Source organism: Salvia miltiorrhiza, chromosome 5 (assembly GCF_028751815.1).
Source record: "Salvia miltiorrhiza cultivar Shanhuang (shh) chromosome 5, IMPLAD_Smil_shh, whole genome shotgun sequence".
Taxonomy (NCBI): Eukaryota; Viridiplantae; Streptophyta; class Magnoliopsida; order Lamiales; family Lamiaceae; genus Salvia; species Salvia miltiorrhiza.
This window is the reverse complement of record NC_080391.1, coordinates 30,982,696-30,993,725: the sequence shown is the minus strand read 5'-3', so window position 1 is coordinate 30,993,725 and position 11,030 is coordinate 30,982,696. Positions and strand designations below refer to the sequence as shown.

The 11,030-nt window shown below is 44.0% G+C and overlaps 1 protein-coding gene across 1 annotated transcript; it reads left to right on the top strand.

Annotated features, from left to right (window-relative positions):
• Window positions 1-8,677: 8,677 nt before the first annotated feature.
• Window positions 8,678-10,626, top strand: LOC131026440 (berberine bridge enzyme-like 8). The gene has a single exon (XM_057956307.1). It carries the CDS (start codon window positions 8,800-8,802, stop codon window positions 10,390-10,392), a length of 1,593 nt encoding a protein of 530 aa, XP_057812290.1. The 5' UTR covers window positions 8,678-8,799; the 3' UTR covers window positions 10,393-10,626.
• The last annotated feature ends 404 nt before the right edge of the window (window positions 10,627-11,030 follow it).

Sequence of the window (11,030 nt, the reverse complement as noted above, 5' to 3'; positions counted from 1 at the left end):
CATCAAGGCGGGATACGACAAGCGGGTCAGAGCAAGGAAGCTAGCCAAGGGTGATCTAGTCCTCAAGAGAGCTGACGCATTGAAGCCAGTAGGGAAATTCGAACCCAATTGGGAGGGTCCCTACATCATCACCGAGGTTCTGGGAGGAGGAGCGTACACTTTGTCGGATCCAGATGGCAGAGCTCTCCCCAGACCATGGAACATCAATACCTTGAAAAAGTTCTATGTATAATGTTGATTCAATGACATGACAAATTGTAGACCGAATACTCTTTTTCCCCACAGGGGTTTTAACGAGGTTCGGGGCCATGATATCAATAAAATCGGATACGTGGTTCTAGGGAATTCCCTGGTGTTGACTCATTTACTTTAATTTATTGCTTTCCAAATTACATATTTCACTTAACATGTTCATGCAGAGCATTGCACATGTCACCAGAGGGAGGAGTAGGGTATATACCCACAATCCACAATTTACAAATTCAAATTGCTGCTTAGCAAGGCAAGGGATAAACAAGAATCAAATTGCTACTTAGTAAGATAAGAGGAAAACAAACGCAAGGACAAGGCCGAGGGCAGTGCAGAGGAATCACTCGAATCGTAAGCCACGAAAGTTGGTTGCACCCCCCGGGCCCTCCATGCTCCGTGCAGGGTGTTCTCTTAACCGTAAGCCACGAAAGTTGGTTGTGCCCCCCGGGCCCTTCATGCTCCGTGCAGGTTGTTCTCTTAACTGTAAGCCGCGAAAGTTGGTTGCACCCCCCGGGTCTTCCATGCTCCGCGCAGAGGGTTACTATTTAATCGTAAGCCGCGAAAGTTGGTTGCGCCCCCCGGGTCTTCCATGCTCCGCGCAGAGTGTTCCAGTTAGCGGGAAAGGAAGCAGCAAAGGGAAGCAGCAGAGGGATGATTCAATGGGAAGCAGCAAAGGAATGGCTGGCGGAAAAAAGTTAGAAATTTTTTCGAAAGAAGAGTCAGAGAAATCTCCAAAGGAGAAGTTAGAGAAATCCCAGAAGGCGGAGTCAGAAAAATGCTCAAAGAAGGAGTCAGAGAAATCATCAAGGGAAAAGTCAGAGAAATCATTAAGGGAAAGAGTCAGAGAAATCGTGAACATCTCAGCAAACAAAGCTACTAGCTTAGTTGAAGGCAGAGAAACCACTCAAAGGAACCACGCAAAGGAATCATTCAGAAGCATCACCCCGAAGGAAGCTGACCAGAGGAACTGCAAACACTTTAGCAAAAAACAAACATTCTACTCTACACGACAAAAACATGCATCACAGTTCGAGGTCCTGGAATACAAGGCCACAACAATAACAGCAACATAACATGAAAAATGAACAGATGCACAACCAGCATAGAAATTAAAGGAAGAAAGGAGTCATGAAGAAATTTCGTTTATAATGCCAAGACGGCAAGACTGTACATCGGGATAAAAATGATACCAAGTATTTACAAATTCGAAATTACAAAAAATTCGAATAAGGCAAAGGAGGCGGTAATAGAGCAGTCAGGAGAGAGGAGCGGAAGCAGCAGAATCTGAAGGAGCAGGGACAGTAGATGCGGAAGCAGCAGAGACGAAAGGATTCGCATCCATGTCCAGGGCAGCAATCTGCTCCGCGGACGCACCCACCATCTCCACCGCCTTCGTCGCGGTCTGCTTTATTACATAGGCAAAGATGGAGCCGAAACCCTCCAGGTAATCCGGAGTCCGCTGAAAGGCCGCCAAGGTGCCCTCCAACATCATACCCAGGAATTGTTGGCCTTGAGGAGACAGGAAGAACTCTAGGCGCTGGTCCCGGGCCCCCAGAGCGTAACCCCGATTTTGAGCGCCCTCACAGGCTCTCCTCCAGCCACTTTTGGCCTCCTTGTACTCCTTGTCATACCTCGCCCGAAATTTGGCAAGGTTATCATAGCCCTCTCTCTTGGCTCTCTCCAGTTCGGAAGCTAAGGAGGCCTTCTCCACCTCCATCTGAGCTAGTTGGGCCCGCAGCTCGGCCACGTCTGCCTCTGCTTTGCTGTACCGCTCCACGGTACCAGCAACCTCCTCATCACGCTGCACCATCCGCTGCTTCTCCGCTTCTAATTCATTCTCCAGTGCACCATAGTCATCGATGCACTGGACCACCTCCCCGACCCGGGACTCCAGCTGCAGAGAAATGATGGGAAAACGTCAGAGCAGAGAAATTAAGAGGTTAGTAGTAAAGTTATTTAAATACGGTACATAATGCAGGGCACCTGAAGAACCAACTGGCTGATTTGGTTAGCCAACGCGGCCTTCTTTATTTTCTGCGTGGCCTCCCTATCCTTTGGATGGATGTGGGAGAGCAGAGCATGGACAAAATCTCGTCCCTTCAAAGCCGAGATGGGCTTGGAGCTAGAAGCCTCGGACTCCCCTGCGGGCAAGGCCAGTGCCTTGCCTCCTCCAGCATCCACGGAGACCGCCTCCGCTTCACTTGTTGACCCAACCTCCGGGTCCACAAACTTGGTGGCCTTTTGTAGGCTTTCCTTGCGTAGCTTCTCTGCAAGGGCCAGCGTGGCAGCCTTTCTCTTCTTTTGGACCAAGCGGGAGTCGGGAGTGGGGATGTTGTGGATTATTTGAGAGATGGGCAAGTCATCCTCAATATCCACCATCGGAATGGCGGATTTCCCCTGGGTTTGGCCAGAGCCAGAGCTCCCTGCCCTCTGGTTGTCCGAAGTGAACATGGTCAGCACCTCCATATCCTTCCCCTTGCCTGGGGGGAAGTGCTGCACAGGAGTGGCCTCCCCGGGGGCAACAGGTATCAGCTGGGAAACATCCACCCCGGGGTCCACAGGCTGCCCAGAGCCATGTCCCTCCTCGCCAGAGGGGCGGGCAGACGCGAGATCGGCTCTGCACTTCTGCCTCCACGACATCCCTGCAAACAGATACACATGTCATCAAGGAAACCAAGGTAATAAGCAATTCACACATATCTACTAACGCCTAATTTTACCTATGGATCCAGGAGGATACAAGGGAAACAGGCCGGTGGCAGCTAGGGCCGAGTTATCTTCAGTTAGCTTCTTACAAGGGAGGGAAGCATCTTTATTGAGGGAATTAAGGAAATCTATTATACTCAAGTTAACAGCGGAGGGCTTTCCCATAGCAGGAGGCTTATAGGCAGTCCGAGATTCATGCCATTGTAGCTCTTGGGCATCGTATTGACGCCAGGAGCCACGGTTGGTCTTCACATAGCAATAAAAGGACACGAAGCCCTTATCGTGGGAGTTGAGGGAATTGAGGAAGCTGGTGGGGTAGGATTTGCGGGCGGCAAAGCTGTACAGAGGGTGGCCCTGAAATCTAAGGGTCTGGGTCTGAAGGAACAACTCGGCGGTGTCTTGAACGTCGTGGGCTGTGCAGAGAATATGGAAGGCAAACAACCTCCGAAGGGCGGAGGGGAGTACTTGGAAGAAAGGGATGCGGAAATGATTGCAGACTCGTAATAGGAGGGGAGGAGGTGGAAGACTAAGGCCAGCGTCCACCTGCACTTGGAAGAGGGGGATTTTATTCATGTGGAGTTTGGTAAAGGGCTCCGAAGCCTTGGAATAAGGCTCGAAGGTCAAGCCCTCCGGGCGTTTACACCTGTCAAACATCCTCTGCATCTCCGCTACACCCAGGCGGGATGGAGGAATGGTCTTGGGGGATTTGGGAGTAGAAGGTTGAGGCTCAGACGAGGCTGGGGAATCTTGGTGTGAACTAGGGTTGGAAGGAGGGGGAGAGTTAGTCGGAGAAGCTAGAGGAGAGGGAGAAGGGGAGGGGGAGAAAACAGGTTGGGCACCGGAGGAAGAGGCCATGACCACTTGAAAAAAAAAGAGAAGAAGAAGAAAAGCTAGGGTTCCACGCTCAATCAGAGCTCCAACACAACAAATAACTAATCCACGCCAAATACAAGCACCAGGAGAGGGATATGCAAGTTACCTAAGTCAAGTAAGATCGACAGAAAAGACTGGAACGGAAGGATTGTGAGATATACGCTGGAATTGAGAACGGGGAATCGCCGGAAATCGCAGTCGAAAGGGTTCGGAGAAAAAGTGAAGAAGATGAATAGTGAAAATTCAAACGGTTAAGCGACACGTGGCACCGGAGAGATAATCAACGGTTAAGGATCTTTATGGGGAGGCGAAAGGACGCGAGGATTAAAAAACAACCTCGAAATACGGGAAAGTACACTGTGAAAGGACGGGCAGTTAATGCGAATGACGTCAGCTACGCGGGCGAACACTCTGACTAGATTACTCTGCTCCAGAGCGAACTAGTCAGACCAGAGGGGGGAGTAGCTGATGAGGAGTAATATATGCAGAGTAAGGGAATGAGCTTTATCAGAGGGACGAACCTCACCGGAGGAACGGACTTTGTCAGGGGAACGGGTGTCGTCAGAGAAATGAGCCTTATCAGAGAAACGGTCCGCACCAGAGAAGCCATTCTCGCCAGAGAAATCACCGAAAAAGCGGGAAAATCTCCCGCTTGAGGGCAAAATTAACATGATGTCCCCCGACCACGCAAGGCGCATCTTCCGACAATGAAATTACCTTTTTACCCTTAACGTGTAATCTATAAATAGCCATGAGCTTGTACCTTGTAAAGACACACTTACTTCACTCGCAATACTACAGCAATCGGATTCTCGTGCTCTCAACCTTACTTTTCTCTCTAGCTTTTCCAAACAACACTAGGTATAATTTGTAACTTAGCAATAATGTACCGATTAAATTCGTATCCGTTCAATTATAATTCACCACCCCAAATTTCAGAAACCCTTCTCTCTTAATCTTTAGCTCTAAGTCTCTCTGAAATCCATTTCCTATCTCACAACAACCCCAAATCACTCAACAATCAACAACCCCATCTCCTTCTCAATTCCCACAGCGAACGACGAGAATCGCTGCCGCCGTGATTCTCACCTTCAGCCCCAAATCACTCAACAATCAACAACCCCATCTCTATCTCTATTTCAATTTTGAATTTTGGTGATGAGGGTTTCCTCCTTGGCTTTCATTGCGCGGAGCGCCTCGAGGATCTCGACCTTGGTGCCGCGATTGGGGAAGAAATGCAGCGATTTGGCCTGGAATAGTTCGATCTGGTGTACAAGGAGATGAATGAGGGGGTTGTAAGCTCTGGCAAGCTGAGATATGATTGGCGGCGGCAAAGAGAAAGATTCGGAAGATGTAGAGATTGGTTGCGGCAACGTCGGGATTGCTATGGTCGGTGGAGTCGTTGGCGAAGATGGAGATGTCGGAGCGGAAGATGAAGCGATGGAAGATGGTGGCGGCGGTGGCAGATTGGAACAGAGAGGCGAGAGGAGGAAACAACGTCAGTCCCTGAAGCACAATTTTCCTTTTTTTTAAATTATATTCACTCAAAACGACGTCGTTTTGAGTGTTATAATATAACTACAAAACAACGTCGTGTTACTTCCCCACCGGTGCATCCACGTCTGTAAATTATGGGAGCCACGTCAACTCCGATTAAGGTTATGGTCAATCCGTGTGCAAATTGCAATAAAATTAAAAGGTGATGTATTCTGGAGCTATTTTTGAAGGTCATGTGCAATATGCAAATCCGTTGATAGTTCGTGCATTTTTCGGCTATTAACCCTTTCAAATATTGTAATTTTTGAATTTAAATTAGATTTAAATCCAAAAATTTAAAAGTAATTCATGTATGTTAGTATGATAAGCTAAATCAATGTTACATTTAGTTCGTAAGTGGGCTCGAAGCATGGTTCAGTCAGTTAGAGGCTCAACCAATATTGATGCTCTAAGCTCTAAAAAAAATTGTTGATGTTCTAAGCGGAATCGTTGAATAACTTAAACTATTATGATTGGGTTAATTGCCCATAAAATACTGAACTTTCATCCAATTCTGGTTTTGTATACAAACTTTGAACTATGGCATGATAATTACTAAACCTCTGATTTTTATCTGATTTTGCTACTAATCCAAATTCCGGCCAAATTTCAGGCTAATATGTCGTTACAATATTTGATGTGGCGTATTTATTTTTGCGTGGCAATTAGTTGGCAAAATAATATATTTTTATTTAATTTCTTATCAATAAAAAAAGAACACAAAGCAAATAAACCAATTTGTCAATAACTTTATATCAAATCAAATAATAGTAATTTTTTAATTGAATAAATTATGTAATAGTAATGGGATTATTCAGATTTTGGTGTGTTAAAGAACATTTTAATTATCAATAACTTAATATATCAAATCAAATAAAAAAATAAGAAAAAGAACACAAAGAAAATAACCTAAATTTGCTTTCTTCGAATTTTCACTTGCAAATAACATATACAATTAGTCGACTCATTTGACTTATTGGGCGCCGAACAAAAGGGAATTCATTACTTAAACACAATTTCATCCAAAGCCTTTTATTTTAGCGACCTAAATTTACTTTATCGAATTTTTCTTGGAAACTCCTTACTATTATTGAATTTATTCAATTAATTAATTCAATAAAAAAATACTATTATTTTATTTGATGTATTAAGTTATTGATCCAATTTAGGTTATTTGCTTGGGCAAATTGCATGAAAATACCCCACTTTAATCAAAATTTGATTTTTTAACAATCTTTTTAATTATTGCAAAAAAAATTAACGAGCTTTCAATTTGTTGCAATGTCCGTCTGGAGAAATTTTCCGGCCAAATTAAATCTGAGTTGGCAATCGGAATGCCAACGTGGCATCAGAAATGCCAAATCACACCCACCATCCCCTCCCACGTCACCGGGCAAATTGCATGAAAATACCCCACTTTAATCAAAATTTGATTTTTTGACAATCTTTTTAATTGTTGCAAAAAAATTAACGATCTTTCAATTTGTTGCAATGTCCGTCCGGAGAAATTTTTCGGCCAAATTAAATTTGAGTTGGCAGCCGGAATGCCAACGTGACATCAGAAATACTAAATCACATCCATCCTCCCCTCCCACGTCACCCTCTCTTTCTCTCTCTTCCTCCATCCCCCTTCTCCCTTCCCCCTCTCCCTATCGGCTCTCTCTCTCTTCCCCCGGAAAACGTCAATCCTCTTCCCCCTGCGCAGACCCCTCCCTCTCCTCCACCCCGACGCCGCCGCATCTTTCTCCAGCCAGCGAACCCTCCCCTTCCTCCACCCCTCCAAAGCCGCTGGTGTTGGCTCAAATTGGCCGCCACTCTCTCTCTCATCTCTCACTCCGTTGCGGCCTCCCTTTCCTCCACCAGATCCGCACAGATTCTTGGGTCTCCCCACTCAAAATGATGAGGATTTGCAGGGGCGCGAAAATCATGGGAAAAGAGGCGGAGGTTGATGAAGGAGAAGGAAGGTTTGAAGGGGCGCACGGCGGCGGAAATCGTGGGGGAAGAGGGATGGCGGCGGAGGTCGATGAAGGAGGGTGAGGGTTTGCTGCCCCGTGAAGGAAAAACAGGGTGGAGAGAGAGAGAGAGGGTGACGTGGGAGGGGAGGGTGGGTGTGATTTGGCATTTCTGATGCCACATTGGCATTCCGGCTGCAAACTCAAATTTAATTTGGCCGGAAAATTTCTCCGGACGGACATTGCAACAAATTGAAAGCTCCTTAATTTTTTTGCAACAATTAAAAAGATTATCAAAAAATCAAATTTTGATTAAAGTGGGGTATTTTCATGCAATTTGCCCGGTGACGTGGGAGGGGAGAGGGGTGTGATTTGGCATTTCTGATGCCACATTGGCATTCCGGCTGCCAACTCAAATTTAATTTGGTCGGAAAATTTCTCCGGATGGACATTGCAACAAATTGAAAGCTCGTTAATTTTTTTGCAACAAATAAAAAAATTGTCAAAAAATCAAATTTTGATTAAAGTGGGGTATTTTCATGCAATTTGCCCTATTTGCTTTGTGTTCTTTTTTTTATTGATAAGAAATTAAATAAAAATTATTATTTTATCAACTAATTGTCATGTAAGAATAAATACGCCACGTCAAATATTGGCACGTTAAATTAATTTGGTATTTAGCCGAAATTAAATTAGTAGCAAAATTAGATAAAATTAAAAGTTTAATAATTATCATATCAAAATTTAAAGTTTATGTGTAAAATTAAAATTAGATACTCCCTCCGTCCCATAATAAGTGGCCACATTCTTTTCGACACGGAGATTAAGAAGGGGATTGTTATGTTTTAATTGAGTGTGACCCACCAAAATTAGTGAGTAATTTTTAGAAAGTGACCTACAATTGTTGACCAAATTAGTGAATAATTTTGGCATTTTTAGAAAGTGGCCTACAATTGTTGACCAAATTAGTGAGCAATTGTTGACTTAATTAAAGTAAACTTTTGTCATTTTTAGAAAGCAGCCACTTGTAGTGGGACAGACGAAAAAGGAAATGTGACCACTTATTATGGGACGGAGGGAGTAAAAATTTAGTATTTTATGGGCAGTTATGCTAAGAACCCGACAGTAACACGTGAACTTCTAACGAAAAAAACTCAAGAATCTTTCTCAAAAAAAAAAAAAAAAAAAAAAACTCAAGAATGCACAAGTTGTGGAGGTCAACGTGAGAAAATTGAAACGTCACGTTCGAACTATTAACAGCGCACTCATTAAGCTTTCTACAGCTTACACATTATTAAAAGACCTTGTGGGTAATACAAAAAAGTCAAAAGCCTAACAAACAATACAATTTTTTTTAAGAAATTAACACTCAATATTCCAACTTGATGTTTCGATTCAAATTTCTCCAAGCAACTCTTCTCTTCCTATAAAACAATAGAGGCTGGGCGACAGTAGCTTCCAACAAACAGATAATCTCAAAACCATGAGCACTTTCGCTCTCGCTTTGATTCTTTTCGTCACCATTTCGAGCTCACGAGTATCAGCATCATCTACTGACAATTTTCTTGAATGTCTGCACAAAGAATTCAACAACTACTCTTCCATCTCCAACAACGTCTACACCCCTATCAACGCTTCTTACTCTTCCACCTTGCGATATTCCATCCATAATCTGAGATTCGCGTCGGATTCCACTCCAAAACCCTCCGTAATCGTCACCCCAGAACACGAATCCCAGATCCCGCCGCTCCTCTGCTGCGCCAAACTGAGCGGCCTGCAGATCAGAACTCGAAGCGGCGGACATGACTACGAAGGGCTGTCGTCTTACGCATCACAAGTCCCGTTTCTGATCCTCGATTTGATCAATCTCAGGGAGATAACAATCGACGTCGAGCACAAAACTGCTTGGGTTGGCGGCGGCGCTATCATCGGCGAGCTGTATTACAAGATCGCCGAGAAAAGTCCGGTGCTAGGCTTTCCCGCCGGAATCGGCCCTGCCGTGGGCGTTGGCGGGCACTTCAGCGGAGGAGGCTACGGCACAATGCACCGAAAATATGGCCTCTCAGCAGATAATATCATCGATGCAAGGATTGTGGACGCTCAAGGCAGAATCCTCGACAGAGAATCAATGGGCGAAGATCTGTTTTGGGCCATCAGAGGCGGCGGAGGCGCCAGCTTCGGAGTGATCGTTGCTTGGAAGGTGAAGCTAGTAGATGTGCCGGAAAGAGTCACCGTTTTCAAAGTGAACAGAGTGTTAGAACAGAACGCGACTCAGATCATTCACCGCTGGCAGAGCATAGCTCCTCAACTGGACAAGGATTTGTTCATCGGGATCATGTTGTATCGCACCAACTCCAGCAGCGGCATGACCATAAATGCTAATTTCTACTCTTTATTTCTGGGTGGGGTCGACAGATTGCTGTCGATCACGCGAGAAAGCTTCCCTGAGTTAGGGTTAGTGAAGGAAGACTGCGCAGAAGTGAGCTGGATTCAATCCGCGGTGTATATGGCTGGTTATTCCCTTCAAACTTCGCCCCAGGTTCTGCTCAACAGAATTCAGGCCAAAGGGTATTGGAAAGGGAAGTCGAATTACGTGCAGGAACCCGTTCCCGAGTCCGGCTTGGAAGGCGTATGGAAGCTGTTATTTGAAGCAGAGGCCGAGTTCGTGCTGGTGGCGATGAATGCGTACGGTGGAAGAATGGCGGAGATTCCTGAATCCGCCATTCCGTTCCCTCACAGGGCTGGAAACTTGTACAAGTTGCTGCTCATGGTGTTGTGGCGAGCAGAACACAATCAAGATTCGGATAAGTATATAAGGTGGAGTAGGGAGTTTGACGATTACTTGACTCCTTATGTTTCGAGGAATCCGAGGGCAGCGTATCTCAACTACAGAGATCTCGACCTCGGAGTCAATAAAGTTCATGGCAGAACCAGTTACTCACGAGCCATTATTTGGGGCAAGAGGTATTTCAAGGGCAATTTCGATCGTCTTGTTCGGATTAAATCCGTTGTTGATCCTAGGAATTTCTTCAAGAACGAACAGAGCATTCCACCAGCGCACTCCAAGTTTGGCTGATGGGGAGAAAGTTTTCACTAATGTTTGCATAATGTTTATGTTATTGCAGTCGTTGTTTAATTTGAGCCCATTAGGAATGTGCAACTTTTTAAATAAACCCTAAATCTGAACACTAAACCCTAATAGAAATATTTACTTTTAATAAGCATAAGATATATACATTTGGTCGCACAAATGTATACTTAATATAAATGTTTACCTTCGTTCAATATAAAACATTATACATATCAATAATTACTTTTTCTTACCATAATTATTTTGATCAAATAATAATGTAATTATTTATGCTTATTAAAAGTAATCATTACTATAATAAAAAGTAATATTTGATATGGAGAAATGTAATGTTTCAAAAATATTATATTAATTGTAATTATTGTTGTAATAAAAATTAATTATTGTTATAAATAAAAAGTACTATTATAAAGAAAGATAATATTTTTAAAACATTACATTTTTCACAATATTGATATTAATTATTTATATTAACATAAATATATATTTATGCGAACAAATGTATATATTATGCTTATTAAACAGTTATTATAAACAAATGTAATAATTGGTAACGCGGGTTAAATCCATACAAGTGACAGTCAGGGTTTCGGGTCAGAAGCGTGGGTTTGGGGTGCGGGTCA

Coding starts and splice junctions, on each gene's coding strand:
- LOC131026440 (XM_057956307.1), top strand. CDS start 8,800: ATGAGCACTTTCGCTCTCGCTTTGATTCTTTTCGTCACCATTTCGAGC.